Here is a 19,021-nt window from a genome sequence, read left to right as displayed (position 1 = left end):
TGATAAGTGGTGTTTGCATTTCGGGCATCTTGGATTTTTTTGATGACGTAGGTCGGTACAGCGACTTTCATCATCAATTTTGTCGGAAATGTTGCGGAAATGGTGTAATTTATGGAAACAGTCATGCCGCAATCTGCCGCAGCCGCAATCCAACAAGGTAGATTTGGTATGGAACGCCGTTAGTGTCAAAACCCTTTTCTTGCGCGCGGAATATTTTTTCGGCGCGCGGAAAGAAAAAACCCGTTTTCGATGAAAATCTCTGAATTTCCGGATTCCGCGCCGGTTTCCGATATATTTGCGCCGTTTGTGTCAAAACTATTTTTTCCGGCGCGGCGCTCCAAATCTGTTCCGCGCGCAGAATTTTCGATATACCGAAAAAGTGGAGCGCAGAATTATTTTCTGGTGCAGCGCCGGAAAAAACAGTTTTGACACGATCGGCGAGCAGTAATCGATATATCGAAAATTCTGCGCGTGGAACAGATTTGAAGCGTCGCGCCGGAAAAAATAGTTTTGACACAAACGGCGAGCAGGAATCGATATATCGAAAATTCCGCGCGCGGACAGGGACCAGTTCTATAGGACCCTGGACTCCCGTAAGAGTCAATGTAAAACAGGGCCGGATTTACCAATAGGCTACATAGGCTGTAGCCTAGGGCGCAACATTCTGAAGGGCGCAAAATCTTTGAGAATTAATTTTTTTTTCTAATCTAACGAGTCTTTTGTTACTTTTTATTTTCCAAAACCAACTTGCAAACGTAAACGTACCTCAAAACTGTTTAAAATCGTGTTATTTTAAAAGTGAATTTGAACATTTTCCTGACACCTAACATTCTCCTTCTGGAGGGGGGGGGGGTCCCCGAGAGCGCCTACTTTTAAGGGCGCCACCTTAAGTTTAGCCTAGGGCGCTAAAAATGTAAATCCGGCCCTGATGTAAAAATTCGTGAGCAGGTACTAGTGCTGCATTCTCGCGTAGGATCCTCGCAACTCACTGCTGTTATCAGTTGTTGGACTTCATTAAAATCCGTAGGATCGCGTATAACTGCAAAAAATCGAATTTTTCACCGTTTTCTACATGGGTCGGCCGTCACTAGTCGAAAGGGGTCGAAAAACGCCAAAAATATACTTATTTTTCAAGAATTCAGCCGCCTTATGTGTTATTTTTCAATCTCCGGCTTAACCTCACTTTTGGAGCGGGCGATGGATGAGTCGAGGTTCGGGGGGGAGGATCCTCTGAGTTGACTAGGATCCTACGCGAGAATGCGCTGCAATCACCCGCTCACAACAGAACGGCGTCCTATAGAACTCGTCCCTGGCGCGGAACAGATTTGAAGCGGCGCGCCGACAAAAAAAAAACGCTTTCCAGCCACAGTGGAAACGAAAGGTAGATTTCGACTAACCGTTTCTATGAAAACAATTGCGCCTAATGAGCCTGACAAGTCGGAAAATCATCTCCCTTGAACTTGAGATTTTCCGGATAAGGAGTGGTTTTAGAGGGTAGGTGAATATAGGTCGTTTTGAAGGCCACGACGAGACGAGTTTTTTGACGTATCACCGACCAAGATCGGACGAGTTTGAAAAATCATCCCCTTTTGGACTTGAGATTTTCCGGATAAGGGGTGGACCGATTTTCACGAAAAAGGAAACTTGATCTAGACCTCATAGCAGTGAAGAACCATGCTTAGTTTCGTTTTGATCGTACGGATAGTTCCGGAAAAAAACGGTCGCAAAGATTCGTTAGATCCCAGTTATATATATATAAATATATAAATATATAAATATATATATATATATCGTACTTTTTTTATGACCCACATTTTTCAACTCAGGGCTTCAGGATCGATGCTCTTTGAGCGAAAATTCCGGAAAATTACGAGGTCGTACCGTCTGCAATAGGTAGATATTTCTTCGAAATCTACCTAATAGTTTTGACACAAACGGCGCAAATATATCGAAAACCGGCGCGAAATCCGGAACTTCAGAGATTTTCATCGAAAACGGGTTTTTTCTTTCCGCGCGCCGAAAAAAAATTCCGCGCGCCAGAAAAAATCCCGCGCGCGCAAGAAAAGGGTTTTGACACTGGTAGTCACCGATGCGTTGTTGAGCGGTGACCTTCAAAGTCACTTTAAACAGCAGTTACACGATTAAATCGGCAGGGCCTAGCATTGTTGCCGAGCTGGAGGCCCAATACAAATTTTTCATAAGAGTTCAAACGGGTTAGTATAGTGAACATATTTATACAACCCTGACAACAGTGACTTAACTTGTTTGGTTTTTTAAAATTCTGGAAGTGCACGTGAATATTGAAGGTTATGTGTTGATTGTTTTTTGTTATTTCCAACCATGAAAGAAATTCCAACCGAACATATTATGATTATTTTGGGTACGTGAATTATAGTTCATAGGTTGTAACATTGTAACCTAACTCGAGGTTGACAGCAAGTGCGGTTGGTGATAACCGTCAAAAGTTGGTAATGACCCCCCTCCCATCCACAAAAACCAAAACAAAGCACCGCCATTTTTGGGTCCCAAGCCTCTCCATGGGGGCGTTTTGAGTTTAGCAGAGATTCACTCTTGGCCCGGAAGGCTAGACTTACAGAAAATCCTGCCGCAGATCATCAGTAAGCGGGAGCGTGACACCGATGCGTGTATGCTCTCAGCTCTGGTGGAGAAAGAGAGAACTTCAATTGCACTTATGTATTAGCAATTATGTAGTGATTTCTTGTTAGTCACTGTAGCCCTGTGGCAAAGAGCTCGCCTCCAGAGTGGGAAGTCCGCGGTTCACGTCCCTCTGTGCTAAAATTTTGACATCATTATATTACACATTATGTCATAAATGCCGCGAGTGGCCGTAAAGAAATACTTTTTTCCATAAAATAAGAGTGAGGCGTGCATTTTTGCGCACGTAATTGAAAAGGGCTCCTCTTGCAGAGAAACCTCTGGACCTAAGGTGTAGGGCCCTAATAATCTTACGTAGACCGTCCAATAATTTTTTTTAGAGGAAAAAGCAGACTCCGAAGACAGAAATAAATGTAACATCAGTGGGCAGTATAAACAAATAAATGTAAGTATGCCTTTACAAAAGAGGCCGTCCGCAAATTACGTACCTAATGCACTTACAGGGAGCCGGGAGGAGGTCCAGAGGTGCCTTACCTATGCCTATACGTAAGCCAAACGCAAAAATTTTGTTTCTTCCAAATTCCGTTAATTTAAAGACTTACTAGTCCAAATTTCGTTTTTTAGACGTTTAATGTTTTTTGGTTAAAATGTAATTTTTCTGAACTTTTTGAATTTAAAAACTGTTATTTTTTCAATACAACTGTTATTTTTCATGATCTCCTACCAGCGATTAGTAATGTTTAAAACAATACCGATTTGTTTCAACGCCATTTTTTTTATTAAATTATGCATTTAAACGATAGAAGAGGGGGGGGGGGGTCATAAAAATCGGAAAAATTGCCTTTCGTAATTTATGGACTTCCCCTAAGAGTAATTTTGAAATTTCCTATTAGTATTTTTTGTATTCCTTACGCCTACGGTCGTTTTACTTCGAATTCCGTACCCTATAAATAAAAGAAGAGCAATTGTGCAGATTTTTCTTTTACATAAAGGGACGTTTCACTTTAAAAGATTCCGTCTTGGTCCGCAGGAGTTTTTGTCAGTCCTTCCTTCAGAGCTCAGGGGCTGAATCTCTGCCTGAGGCGAGGACTGACAGAAAATCCTTCTCCGGGTGCGGAGTGCCTAGAGTCTGCAGAAAGGGAACATCGATGCTCCCGACTGCGCACCAGACAGTTTGCGATGGAAATTCGGCAGGATTTTTTGTAAGTCCTGCCTTCGGAATTCAGGAGTGAATCTCTGCTGAACACTCGACTCCTCCATGGGACCCAGTGGCCATACTCTCTTACAATAGGTACTCTACCCACATTCAGCGTGTGATTGCGGTATTATAAATATTTATTCTCTTGGTCCATGGCCCAGTGGCCATACTCTCTCAATATAGGTACTCTACTCTGAAGCCTCTAGCCTCTACTTTGATCAGGGTACGGGCTCATAGAGAAAAAAAGGAGGTGTTTGCATTTCGGGCATCTTGGAATTTTTTGATCGACTTGATGACGTAGGTGGGTTCAGCGTGAAGGGGACGTCGCTGTAACCCAGCTGTACCCACCTACGTCATCAAGTCATCAAAAAATTCCAAAATGCCCGAAATGCAAACACCTCCTTTTTTTTCTCTCTAAGACGGGCTTCGGCTTATGGCCAAGGCGGATTAAGAATGGTGGTCGCATTTCGTACCCTCTGGACGTCACACTGTATCGGGCACATCGGGTACATGGGCCGGCCGAGGCCGGGGGGGTCGGCTCAACCTTGGATTGCACGGCAAAACCAGTACCCTCCTGACGTCACATCGCTTCAAGATGGCAGCCAAAATCGAAATGCGACCACCATTCTTTATCCGCCTTGGCCATGGACCAAGAGAATAAATAAGGACCCCCAACTCCGGTTAGCGCTGACATCAGCGCTCCCTGGCAGAGGGTGTAGTGAACTAAACCGATGATTGGGTCTTCCTGTTTATATTTCCATGCACCACCTATTTAGGCTTATCACTCAGTAGTGCTCATAGAAGTTTCTAGATCCTCGTATCCTCGTGGTCGCCCTGCAGTTTTGAAGAGTTTAGTGTGAAAAGTTTCCCATTTTCATTTCAATCTTCGTCAGTCTTCGTGTACATAAACTGGTATTAATGTGAAGTGTTATTTCTAACCGTTTTACTCAGCAGCAACTGCTGTTGAGAAAGCCAAAGGAAGTGTATATGTAGTGTGCAGCAGGAATCAGGATTGTACTTTTAGCCGAAGGCGCCTCTCTGTTAAGTGAAATCTTTTTAGTGAGAAATAGTGTTGTACTGATAAAAATCAACTGAGTGTCACAAAATCAAAGATACTTGACTTCAAGCATTACCTTTAATTTGATTATTAGCAAGTCTCTTTGATTCTGCGTCAGAAGTTGACTGAATCATCTTTGCTCGTGTTTTGATAAGATACTTCAAATCAAAGTCTTTCGCATTGACCTCTGCCGAAGGTATGTATCTATACAATTTCATTAGTTTGCGAAAGTAAAATGTATTAAAGTATCTACACAAATAAATAAATCATAGATAAACAAAGAACATTGCATGGAATAACATACTATAGAGGTACGATCGTGGACCGCTGCGGCGTTAGTTCACCGCACCCTCTGCCAGGTTCGCTGCGAGCGCGCGTTAACGGTTTTTAACACAGGGTAGTATAGGGAGTTGGGAGTCCTTATTTATTCTATTGGTCCATGCCTTGGCTGAATGTCTATCGCCCACGTGTTGCTGTGAAGTGTTGTTTGTCCAATCACAGAATAAATCCAATGCAATCCCACTTTGTTTTTCCCCAACTAGAATGATTTTTCTCATTAGAAAGACAAGAATTAACTATCCTTGCTTTTTTTGTAGCAGTGAGTGATACATCTAGTTAAAATGACCAAAACATCCTTGTTTGAGCAGCTGCAAAGATTGCAGGTGCCTCAAACCTCTTTCGGGGTTGACACTAGGAGGAAAGTCTCCCTTCTCTTTGATCCCAGAGAAGCTGCCAACTATGACAAAGGAACTCTCTACAGTATAGGTAAAAACTGCATTATCAGTATTTAGAAATATTTCAGTAATCAATCAATTTATCTCTGCTTGATTAGTAGTATTCCACTGGGAAGGTATGCAAGAGGTGAGCAGCGCTGGATCAATGATTTCGCCACCGTAAGGTCTATTGACCGATTTCTTTCATTTGTCTCTTGAATTTTTTTTGAGTTAATGGAGCCAAAAAATAAGTTAATCACTCAACGAAATTCACTCCATTGTTTATGGTATTAGTCCTGTCATCTCGCAGTCAACCTAACTATTCTGTAGAGAGCCACGGTTACGTCAAAGCTTCTACAGCAACAGTTTCAGATGGACCTTGCAGTTAATAGTCTGCAAACTGTGGAATTGTCTTTAAAATTTCCATTAAGTACTTTAGCCCAAGTTTCATTGGTTGTCCATTTCAGTCTCTAAATTCCACCTACTCTCATATTGGGCCGAATGGTGTTTAATAAATCCTTGTACATGGACTGCCAAAGTTTGACTTGCTATTTTCAAGGGAGTTAGATCATAGATAGAGAATGATACTTGTGTATTTTCAAATTTTGGGAATCAAAGAAAAGTTACTCAGGTACTCTTAACGTTGTGGAAAATAGCATATTTTGCAGTGGTTAACACGTGCTTTACCCTCTGTCACCCCACTTGAGGGCTCAAAAGATTGAAAGAAGTGATGTCAATATTTTATCGATACTTTGTAATATGACGAGATAAGTTTTTGTAGCCCGAATATTACATACAAGAAACACAACATAGATACAGGCTGAAGACTGAAAATAACAAGTTTAAAACATACTATGGGACGTTTCGTGGCTGAACAGCTCCAATCATCAACTGCATTTTAAGAAAAAGGAAAACAAAGCTAAAATGATCGTGATAGATCCGTTACATGGCTCGGGCTGGACTGATAATATTGTAAACAGACCGTTCGGTCACCTGATTACCGGTGCACTGAAAGATTTTTCTCGGTACGGCTGATCACCTGGTGGCCCGAAAGTGGACAGGTCAAGCTGGAAAAATGGACGATACACTACACTTAGCTTATCGATATCAGCCCTAAAATTACAAGTGTGCTCTTTATTCCTTAAAAAAATGTGTATCATCTCCAGCAATGATCTATTGAAATCATTTTTTTCGCTGTCCAAAATTGCCACATTTTCAAAATCGAAAACATGGCGCGTCGCTTCTTGGTGGGCATGTAGCGCAGTTTTTTCCTTCCGGTGATATTGGGTGTCCATTTAATCGCATCTTAAGAAGTTGACGTGTCATGCCAGTGTTAATGACAGCACACTCGGAACACTTGACTTTGTAAACTACCCCTGACTCATTGAGAGGAGGAGTGGGTGCCTTTACTTGTGATATGAGACACTGAAGTGTGTTGTAATGGACCACTAGACAAGGTACGAATTTCAGCATTCTGATACATGTTTCTTAACCAAAATTTCACTTATAATACGACGCGCACAACGAAAATTACCGAAATCAACTCCTTCTAAAGATATTTAATGATTCTTGATCCGTGAATTCAAACCACCCGCTCATGAAAACTCAATGCTCTGCATGATTCACATCGTGGGCTAAACGTTATCATGATAGTCTCTGCGATATAAAAATCTGGCAACCACAATCTTGACGCTCTGGCTCAGCTGTAGCAAATTGCTTATAGTTTGAACAACACATGGTGGAAAATGAACATTACTCGATTGAGAAGCTTGTTGAAACCGTTGTAGTGCGCGACTTGACTCACGTAGAGCTTTGAGTTTCTTGTCAGCGGGCAGTTCAAATTCCTCGTAACCAATGTGAAATAAAAACATTAATATCTTCGTTTGGAGTTAATCTTATTAGTTTTCGTTACGCAAATCGTGCTCTACGTGAAATTCTGGTTAAGAAACATGTATCAGAATGCTTAAATTCGTACCTTGTCTAGTGGTCCATTTTTTTGGACTACTTCAAACCCAAATTTCCGGAGGAATGATGGTATTTTTTTGGACGATAATGGAACGTAAGGGATGCTGATGACTTTTGAAGGATTGATTTTGTGACGAACAGTTGTAGGTATAAGTATTCCTTCCAACATTATAGAGCCCACTCAAAAGCCGCGTTTATGAGAGATTCTGGGTAGGAATTCTCAGAAAGTAGATCTTTCCCTTTTTCAACAGCTTCTCTTCTGTATATAACGTTGGTGAGTCTAACTATGCGGCGTGCTAGGTTCAAAGCGAGGTTTTTTTTATACAAGTATGGCTGAACAGAGCGAAAATTTACGTATCTGCCCGATGCGGTTGGTTTTTGATACCACTTACTATGAATGACATTATTGGATCAAACCAAAGTCATGTCCATGTAGTTCAGCTTGTTATCAGCCTCTTCCTCCAGTGTAAACTGAAGGTCAGGGTTATAATCATTTAAGTAACCTTTAATAAGCTGAACCTCATCTTGACGAACGCACAAAAATAGGTCGTCCTTAAACCGCTTGTGATACAGGATGAGATACGGCATAGTTCTCAAAACCTCAACTTCCAAATTCTCCATGACTATATCACCTAAAACTTCTGAAACGCTGGCCCATATTTAGACCAAAATATCGATAATATTGTAGCGATATTTCAACGTTGATGTATCGTCCGTATCGATTCTAGAAATATCGAATTGATTTTTCTTTCCTCCCTCTGGTTAGTTTTGTATTTTACACCTACAGTTTTGTGGGTAAAGAAGGAAACTTTGAAGGACTAAACTTCCATCCCTGGGGGTTTTGATCACTATTTCTGTAGCAGCCATTCTCATGAAATAATAGTGGAGAGAATCGGTATTTTTCCTGAAAAAAATTCAAAATTAGTAAAAGTTTGCAACTTCGCTTATAAAGATGTGTGATTCTCACGTTAGGCTGTCGACATTTTGGAAATTCTGCCCAATTTAGGGGCCAATTTGCAGTAAGGCAAGGTGTCAGTAAAATATCGATTTTGAGGTTCAATATATGTGAATATCGATGTTTCGGAACTTGATATACTTATATCGGGATCGATTTCTTTTTAGATTTCTTTTTAGTTTTCTATTATTGGCATAAATTACTAGGTTGGCGTCACTTAAACTCAGTTAATGCACAACGTAAGAAATAGATTAAATCATATTTTTGTTGGAGCCTGTCATATGCATTTTCTCTTCCCCTTGTTTTTTGCTGTAAGTACATGTGATACTAAAATATTTTAAAAGTTCATAATTTTTTATTTTTCATTTCCACTATCATCTTTCTCTCTTAATGGTCTAACCATCCTGAAAATAACAAGTCAAAATCCAGCAGTCCATGTAGTTATCCGAGAACACCCCAGGTACCAGATCATCAGTATTTGGGTCCATGATTTGGTTATTAAAGATTGAACGTACCAGGATATGTGCCAGAATGGTAGCTTTTCAGAATCCTACTCCTTTTGTTTGCTGCCAGTCAAGGCCGTATTTAGAGAGGGGGAGGGGCGAAGTTTGTGATTTTTTAAAAATGGATGTATAATAATTTAAAAAAAAAATTTGATTTAAATAAAAATTGCAAACAAGAAAAGGCCCATTTGAGGTATATTTTATCAGGAAAAAAATAAAAATGAGTGTGCCATTGCACAAAATAAATTTATATCATTATTTCATGAATGTAAGTGACAGTTATAGAAATTGTGTGTCTATATGCCTTTTAAATTCGTCATGAAGTAACGAAAGAACTACTCAACAAAGGATTTGAAACCGGCTGTTATGGTTTATTACTGTTTACACGGGAACCACTGTACATTGATGTTTAGATAGGTCGAATTTGGTAAGAATAATCGAGCTACTAAATTAGTCTGTGGTTGTGAGTAAGTTCATTCAACAAAATTGACTATATTTATGACTTGCATCCTCAACTTTTTCCTTCTGCAGGTCTACAGGGTCTCAAAGATCTCATTGAAATCAATCCGCGCTTTGAAGTGTTCAGGGAGAGCCTCTTCAGCGAGACATCAGTATTTTTTGAACGAGGAGTTGAAACAAAGGAAAAAAACAATAAACTCAATAAACTGTTACAGAAGTTTATTTTTCTCCTATCACCGTTTGTGTTGCTGAAACCAGCACGACTTGCTTTAGAATGGCTCATTTGTAGGTAAGTGCGCGGTTTTGTTTTAACTGCCCAGATTTCAATAAGGTTGCTTCTTTTGATTTCCTCAGAAAAAAGAGCTGCAGAAGGATTAAATGTTTCTTGTTATAATGCAAAACCTCTGAAGCACAAAATCAGAGTTTTCATATTACTCAAATCATTCATGTTTAAGTATTTATCATTTACCATGCAGCACTTTTTCTGTAGTCTTATACAATGAATCGCAAGTTTCTATCTCTTCTAGGTAAGAGGGAAGTATAAGGACATTTCAGCAAGTGGATTGGAAGAATGGACAGAACGTAATTGATAACAAAGGAGGAGTATCGTTTTGGGCCTTTTCCGGCCCCACCTGGATTTTGCTAAATGTTTCATATTTTCAAAGTACTAGTCTTAGGTAGTAGACCGTGGGCCAGCAAGGGGTAACCCTCCCCTCCCCCCCCCCCCCCGTGGGAATTTTGAAGATGGTGATTTTCTTGAAGCTCTCAACTAGTAGAATAAGATTTTCCTTGTTTACGCGAATTTTATCGTGGTGGGGGGGAGTAGGCCCCCCCTAAACCCCCCAAAATTGCTCAGAATTCCGACTTTTCCGCGAATTTTCCCACTTTTACCCGAAAAGGCTTGATTTTAGGGCAAAACTCCACAAACCATTCCGAAAGCTCGTGAAATTCTGGTCTAGAAAAGTCTCAAGTGACTTTGACCAGGACCCGCGGTCCCCCAAAATGGGGGGGGGGCTTTAAATGTCAAAATATCTCAATTTTCCGCGAAAATGACCGTTTCGGCTTTAAATGTCAAAATATCTCAATTTTCCGCGAAAATGACCGTTTCGCCGCGATTTCTCGCCAATAACGCGAAGAAGGTTGGTATTATCGTAAAATCGTTTACCCCTATAATAACAGAGCATTAATTTTTCATTCTAAGGGCGGCCTAACCCCTCGTTGGGGGAGGGGGGCCCCCCAGCAGTACCCACCCTATAAAAACCGTCAAGATTGGCCGCTTCCTTGAAGTAGCGTTATGCGCAAAAATGGGCGGCAAAATGAAAACAAGTAGCGTTTGTTCTGAGAGAACATCAATGTGGATTCTTGTGAGGGGGTGACAGGGGGGAGGGAGGTACATCCTCCTCCCTCCCCCTCCCCCTCCCCCTCCCCCCAAAAAATAATCACGAAAAACGTTAATTAAACGCGGAAATTCCACTTTGTAAGACGACTTCAGGGCTTGTCATTGACACGCCTACACTAACATAATGTAACGAGGGGGGGGGAGGGGAGAGGGGTTTACCCTCCCTATGGAACGCCGTTTGTACGAAAACCTATTTTCAGGGGGAGAAGTGATTTTTCTTGGGGGAAGAGCAATTTTCGTCGGGGGAGAAACACTTTTTCAGGGGTGGAGAAACTTTCTTAGGGGTGAAGACACTTTTTCTATGGGTGGAGAAGGAATTTCAGGGAGGCGTGAGAATTCTGTGCTCCACTCTCCCGATGAAAATCTTTCCGTCCCTGATCGTGAATATATCGAATATCTGGAGGAGAAAAGAAAAAAAAATCCTTCCCTCCGCCGTGCGTTCGATATCGCGACTGCTCGGTGCGGAGAAGGATCTTGCTGCGCCGCGACTGCTTTCGATATATCGATTGAGCGCGGTGGAGAAACGTTTCTACGCGTGGATCCACTTTTTTTCGCGGCGATCCACTTTTTCGTGGGGAGGAGCCGATCGCGACTGCTCGGCGCACAATGGTCCACAGACTGGATTTAACGGATCTTTATTCGAAAATGCAATGCACCGTTTTGAAAGTTGAAGGAGCTAATCATTTTAGGGTCGCGGATTTTATTGTACATCTTAGTGAGTGAAACAAAATATTAACATCCTGACCGAGAAACTTGACTTTAATTGTGATTTCTGACCCTTTTAGGACTAAAGGTCTAAGGATAGCGAGGCTTTGTCAGAGGCAAGTAGAGGTCAAACTCGGGTTCGATGGCTCTAAAGACATCAGAGCAGACCTAAAGAGGATCTCGGAAAATATCTAAAACTCCTCAGAACAGGAAAATCGTCGCAACAGTACTAAAAAAGCTGGTTCTCCGAGGAAAATCGACTTTGCCGGGAAAAACAGGTGTGATAGTGAAAATCAAAGGTCATCAAGTCAAAATACATAAGAATCGATGTATCGCACATCGAAAACATTTTTACAATATATTTTTAATAGACTTTGGGGTCGCAAAAGGTTTTACAAGAAAGGCTCGGAAGAATTAGCGTTATCGCAGTGCTGGAGAGTGATAAACAAAACCGAGGTCATATTCGGATTTAGCAGCAGCTTAAAATACATAAGAACAACTCTACCGTGGGTCCAGGAAAATGTACCAAAATGAATTGCAGGCATCACAAGAAGACGTCAAATTTCCTCATTTTCCCGGGCAAAAGTCGCTTTTTCGGAAAAGTGAAAGATGAAAGGAAAAAACGAAGGTCATTTTTGGACTCAGCGGCTCAAAATATATGAGAGTAGTATAATTTCGTACATGAGAAAAATTTTACCTACATGATGCGGGGGTCAACAGTCGCAAAAACACCAAAAATGCCCATTTTCTGCCCAAGATTGAAGGGCGATGCACAAAAACGGAGGTCATATTCGAATTCAGCGCCTAAAAATACATTCAAATCACCTGATCACGACCGGGAGACTTTTTTTTTAAAAAACAATTGTTTATACATGTTCTTTATTGTCGTAATAGGAGAAAAAAATCTTGAGTCTTAAAAGCGTCAGAAATCACAATTAAAGTCAAGTTTTTCGGTCAGGATGTTAATATTTATTGTTTCACTCACTAAGATGTACAATAAAATCCGCGACCCTAAAATGATTAGCTCCTTCAACTTTCAAAACGGTGCATTGCATTTTCGAATAAAGATCCGTTAAATCCAGTCTGTGGACCATTGTGCGCCGAGCAGTCGCGATCGGCTCCTCCCCACGAAAAAGTGGATCGCCGCGAAAAAAAGTGGATCCACGCGTAGAAACGTTTCTCCACCGCGCTCAATCGATATATCGAAAGCAGTCGCGGCGCAGCAAGATCCTTCTCCGCACCGAGCAGTCGCGATATCGAACGCACGGCGGAGGGAAGGATTTTTTTTTCATTTCTCCTCCAGATATTCGATATATTCACGATCAGGGACGGAAAGATTTTCATCGGGAGAGTGGAGCACAGAATTCTCACGCCTCCCTGAAATTCCTTCTCCACCCATAGAAAAAGTGTCTCCACCCCTAAAAAAGTTTCTCCACCCCTGAAAAAGTGTTTCTCCCCCGACGAAAATTGCTCTTCCCCCAAGAAAAATCACTTCTCCCCCTGAAAATAGGTTTTCGTACAAACGGCGTTCCATACCTCCCCCCTCCTCTCTCACCCCCTCCCCCTCCCCCAAATAAATAATCACGAAAAAATGTAATTAAACGCGAAAATTCCATACTCTGAAAGGCGACTTTCAGGGCGTGTCATTGTCACGCTCACACTAGTATAATTTAATGAAGGGAGGGGGGGGGGGGGTGTTAGACATCTTAGCCTCCCCAGCCAACATTAAAAAAAGGGTGGGGGAGTGGTAATTTATAAACGTTACTTACTTAATAATAGGAAGGACGGGGAAACCTAGCTGCAGTGGGAGAATTTTAAGATTTGAAGGGATACGTAATTAAATCAGGGAACGTAGAGATACTCTTTTATTTTTTGGAAATGACTGAAACTGAGGGGAGCTCATTCATAATTGACGGAAATGTACGTACTTAAGCTTATGTCAACATTTTTGAAACGTTTGGAGAATAGGCTTAAAGTGTATTGGATCGTTTGCCAAAGTATTCAATCATTCATTTGGTCACAGACAGATACTGCAGTGAACTCTGATTGACGAATAGTTATCAAGATAGTTCGACTCGGAAAAAAGCAAAATTATTTGAATGTTTGCTTCTTATTGGTTTGATTTTTATTGAGTTTGCAAGATGAAGTCAACTTTCAGACCGTCAGCGGAGGTAAACTGGCTAGACCCATCTCCATGCTTTAAATATACTTTTCCCAGTGAGTATATTGGGTGTATTTCTTTTGGTTCCATTCAGTTAAGAATAGATCGATAAATTGGCTCTTGTTTTTACACTTGCCTAAATTACTTTTCAAACTACGGGGTATTTTGGTTGGGGGTCCATTCGTAAAAAAGTATACCTTAATCCCCCCCCCCCCCCATAATCCCTTAATGTTTTTGATGAATTTATCACTGCAGTTTCTGTCTGTGACCAAATGAATGATTGAATACTTTGGCATAAACGATCCAATACACTTTAAGCCTATTCTCCAAACGTTTCAAAAATGTTGACATAAGCTTAAGTACGTACATTTCCGTCAATTATGAATGAACTCCCCTCAGTTTCAGTCATTTCCAAAAAATAAAAGAGTATCTCTCGCTCCCTGATTTAATTACGTATCCCTTCAAATCTTAAAATTCTCCCACTGCAGCTAGGTTTCCCCGTCCTTCCTATTATTAAGTAAGTAACGTTTATAAATTACCCCTCCCCCACCCTTTTTTTAATGTTGGCTGGGGAGGCTAAGATGTCTAACACCCCCCCCCCCTCCCTTCATTAAATTATATTAGTGTGAGCGTGACAATGACACGCCCTGAAAGTCGCCTTTCAGAGTATGGAATTTTCGCGTTTAATTAAATTTTTTCGTGATTATTTATTTGGGGGAGGGGGAGGGGGTGAGAGAGGAGGGGGGAGGGTAAACCCCTCTCCCCTCCCCCCCTCGTTACATTATGTTAGTGTAGGCGTGTCAATGACAAGCCCTGAAGTCGTCTTACAAAGTGGAATTTCCGCGTTTAATTAACGTTTTTCGTGATTATTTTTTGTGGGGAGGGGGAGGGGGAGGGAGGAGGATGTACCTCCCTCCCCCCTGTCACCCCCTCACAAGAATCCACATTGATGTTCTCTCAGAACAAACGCTACTTGTTTTCATTTTGCCGCCCATTTTTGCGCATAACGCTACTTCAAGGAAGCGGCCAATCTTGACGGTTTTTATAGGGTGGGTACTGCTGGGGGGCCCCCCTCCCCCCCACGAGGGGTTAGGCCGCCCTTCGAATGAAAAATTAATGCTCTGTTATTATAGGGGTAAACGATTTTACGATAGTACCAACCTTCTTCGCGTTATTGGCGAGAAATCGCGGCGAAACGGTCATTTTCGCGAAAAATTGAGATATTTTGACATTTTAAGCCCCCCCCCCCCCCCATTTTGGAGAACCGCGGGTCCTGGTCAAAGTCACTTAAGACTTTTCTAGACCAGAATTTCACGAACTTTAAGAATGGTTATGTGGAGTTTTGCCCTAAAATCAAGCCTTTTCGGGTAAAAGTGGGAAAATTCGCGGAAAAGTCGGAATTCTGAGCAATTTTGGGGGGTATAGGGGGGCCTACTCCCCCCCCCCCACCGCGATAAAATTCGCGTAAACAAGGAAAATCTTATTCTACTAGTTGAGAGCTTCAAGAAAATCACCATCTTCAAAATTCCCACGGGGGGGGGGGGGGGGGGTTACCACTTGCTGGCCCACGGTCTATAGACTCTGTGCCAAATATTAGACCGAACGGAGCCCATGCAAGGGCGCAGCAGCGCCTCAAACACAAAATCCTGGAATCGAAAAATAATTATTTTCGTCGACTTTTTCGACTGTTATCACTCTTCCAGCAGACGATTTCTATGTATTTTTTTGCGTACTTTCCGTTTCTAGCCTTTTCAAAGGCCTCCAATAAATTTTAAGGGACCTTATGGCCCATTGTTGCCATTTTTGGCCCATTTTTAGAGTTTTTTTCCATTTAACACATTCAAAACTTAATTTAATCCAAAAACTGTGTACACTTTTGAAAAGTACGTAAACAAATGAATAAAAAATGTTCAGTAGAATTTTTTCCTACGTTGCCAAATTTCCGAGAAAATTGGTCCCAAAGTTTCAAAAACGGCAAAAAATCGATAAATCGCCGCGCCTAAGATTCAAGAAAGGGGAGTACAACTTTCATATGGTACCAGGTAACAGCTCTTATCCATCCATACAACATATTAAAATATCATAGTATCATAGTATCATAGTATCATAGTATCATGTACCTGGATTCCCACGATGTGAAAATTCACCAAGATGTCGATTTTAGCGGCCTTTTTATACTTGAAGGCAGCTCTTTTGAATGTTTCTCGACCTTAGTCACCCTCTATGGGTGTGTACTATATGTATTTTTCTACGTACTTTTCATATCTGGCCATAAAAATGGCTACCTGTGAATTTTAGAAGGCCTAACGGTCCATTGTTGCCAATTTTCACCAATTTTTAGGGGTTTTTTCAAGTTTACGTGTGTGAAACTTAATTTAATCTAGAAACCGTGTACGATTTCGGAAAAAACGTAAAAAAATACATAAAAATGTGATGTGTACCTTTACCCTACGTTGCCAAGTTTTCGAGAAAAATCGTCCTGAAGCGCCAAAAATGCCGAAAATTGGATTAATCATCACGTCGGAGGTTCCAGGAAGTGAATTATGACATTCATGGGACACTTTCTCCACGCATTTTCTGTTGTTCGGTATATTTGGCCTGTAGCAAGCATCTTGAGAACCAAGGATTATCTCGAGGTTACAGGAATAAAGAGGTGAACTGGAGTGAAGGATAAACTAAAAGCACCTTGAGGGCCCGTTTTGTCACGTTCATCTGCGCCATTACATGTTCCTTGAGATGCATTGCAATTTTCCGTTTTCGATACGTTATTTGTAGTGAAAGAAAACTTGAAATTCACTTCCTGGAATCTTGGACGTGATGATTAATCCAATTTTTGGCATTTTTGGCACTTCAGGACGATTTTTCTCGAAAATTTGGCAACGTAGGGAAAAGGTACACATCACATTTTTATAAATTTTTTTACGTTCTTTCCGAAATTGTACACGGTTTCTAGATTAAATTAAGTTTCACACACATAAACTTGAAAAAACCCCTAAAAATTGGTGAAAATTGGCAACAATGGACCGTAAGGCCTTCTAAAATTCACAGGAAGCCATTTTTATGGCCAGATATGAAAAGTACGTAGAAAAATACATATAGTACACACCCATAGAGGGTGACTAAGGTCGAGAAACATTCAAAAGAGCTGCCTTCAAGTATAAAAAGGCCGCTAAAATCGACATCTCGGTGAATTTTCACATCGTGGGAATCCAGGTACAACTATGATATTTTAATATGTTGTATGGATGGATAAGAGCTGTTACCTGGTACCATATGAAAGTTGTACTCCCCTTTCTTGAACCTTAGGCGCGGCGATTTATCGATTTTTTGCCGTTTTTGACACTTTGGGACCAATTTTCTCGGAGCCTTTGCCAATGCAGCCTTGCCAAAACTTGGTCATGTCCTAAATTCTAAAGCCTTATCGTTGATTCCTTAAAATATTTTAAGCCAAATTGGGAAAGAAGTTGAAAAAATTCCTCTAGTAAAAATTGTGTACTAACTCTTGAAGGGGTTTCCCCCAAAAACTGGATTTCCTGGAAAACTGGTGTAGGTATGATGGAAAAGAATCGAGGTCGTTTCTTGATTCCAAGTAGCCCACTGTTACTGAGAAGCAATGTAGAAAAATTTTTGTTGCTGACGTTCGTACAATTTACCATTTTTTTTGGACTGTTAAAGGTCAATTTCAAACAGTATGAATTTAACCAATGTATTTTGCCTTGAATTTCAACAAAAAATTCTAACTGACTTTAAACTTGTTTCCCGCCCTTACGGTAAGTTGACTTGAGACATTATTACAAGGCATTTTTCGTACTCCCTGATTCCTATGGAATAATTTCAAAATTTTGACAAACCTCGACTTTTGAAATGAGGACCCCAGGACCCCTAAGCTTAGGGTGGGCCGAATACATATTTTTTTTTGAAATCGCAAAAAGTGAAGTTTGGAAAATTCCCCTCCAGTAATTCTAAGAATACATGTTTTTTCAGAGATTGAAAAAGTTGACGGGTTCGGATAGCTCCCGGCTCCTAATAAATTACATTGGTTACTTAAATGGGGGAAAAAACGGGCAAATCCACGGAAATGGTTTCTTGGCCCTAGAATGCGCCCAAATGTAGAAATACCGAATTTTCTCCTAGGGATGCATCTCGACGCTTATTCAGAGTAAGTAAAGCGCCCTTTTACTCATTGGGAGGTTTTTCTTCATTTCGGCACATTCTATAGCCAAGAAATTATTTCCGTGGATTTATCCGTTTTCCCCTGCATTCAACCAATGTAACTTTTTAGGAGCTCAGAGCTAACGGAACCTGTCACACTTACCTCTCATACTTTTGACTCATTGGGAGGGGGAGGGGGGCACGGCGCAGCCAGTTTTGAGGCCCCAGGCGCAGCAAATGGAGCAAAATGACTGCATTTTAACTCACTCTCATCAAATTCAAAACAGGTACTCCGAAATCGAAGAGGCTAAATATATCTTGCAAATAGTTAGAAAATAGTACACAATACGAGAGTCATCCAAAAAGGAAGGTTCCCTACTCTGTATCTCCCAAACAAAAAGAAATAAATCAAATCGGTTAAATGGCTCTTAAGGCATTGACAGTGCACTGCACTTCCGAATCAGTTGCAAAGCACTTTCCACTGAGGAAGTTTTTCAACTCGGGGAAGAGCAGTAAGTCACTTGGGGCTAAATCAAAAGAAAATTTTGCAAAAGGAGGAAATTGTCCCATGGAAAGTGGTTTGTAACTGATTCGAGAGTGGATGCAGTAACCAGTCAATGACTGGTTTTGGTGCTTGCAGTAGCCTCTTTGCGGAAGGCATCAAGAAGCTGATACAACGATACAAGAAATTTCAAGACAGAGGTGGAGACTCCGTCAAAAAGTGAGGCAAGGCCGACACAATTAAAGCTGTTGAATTTCTTATGATGTGCCGGTTTGCGGAGATAACCCGAGTTGGGAATAATCGACTCTTCTCTACATCCAGAGGCCCTGAGGCATATTCCCAAACCCTGCGTTGAATGTGAAATCCAGTTTAGACCCCAACCGCAGCCCCTTGTGCGGGTCTGAGACTCCTCCGCACCGGCCGCGCCGCGGCTCGGCTCAGGCTGGTCCCTCTTCTTTCGAACAAAAAGGTTCCAATTTTGGCTTTTTTCTATGCAGTGAAAATATTTTTAAAAGCAGAATTTGAGGACTTTTTCGGCAAAATGGCGAATGGAGCTTGCTATGCTGGTATGATTGCGCAAGTCTCATAGCGTTCGCGGCAAATGAAATTCATTCAAAGTGAATGTACGTTCTTACA

At 41.2% G+C, this 19,021-nt stretch overlaps 1 protein-coding gene across 1 annotated transcript in view; it reads left to right on the top strand.

The window, feature by feature from the left end:
• Nucleotides 1-4,506: 4,506 nt before the first annotated feature.
• The window catches only part of l(2)k09022 (HEAT repeat containing 1 homolog l(2)k09022), a 125,476-nt gene continuing 110,961 nt past the window's right edge, over nucleotides 4,507-19,021 (top strand). The window contains exons 1-2 of the mRNA XM_019058500.2: nucleotides 4,507-5,636; nucleotides 9,539-9,755. Of these exons, the coding sequence (XP_018914045.1) occupies nucleotides 5,492-5,636; nucleotides 9,539-9,755 (362 nt within the window). The 5' untranslated portion in view covers nucleotides 4,507-5,491. The remainder of the gene's footprint in view (nucleotides 5,637-9,538; nucleotides 9,756-19,021) is intronic.

Source organism: Bemisia tabaci, chromosome 1 (genome assembly GCF_918797505.1).
Source record: "Bemisia tabaci chromosome 1, PGI_BMITA_v3".
Classification (NCBI taxonomy): domain Eukaryota; kingdom Metazoa; phylum Arthropoda; class Insecta; order Hemiptera; family Aleyrodidae; genus Bemisia; species Bemisia tabaci.
The sequence above is the reverse complement of the archived record's forward strand: the minus strand, read 5'-3'. Positions and strand labels throughout refer to the sequence as shown.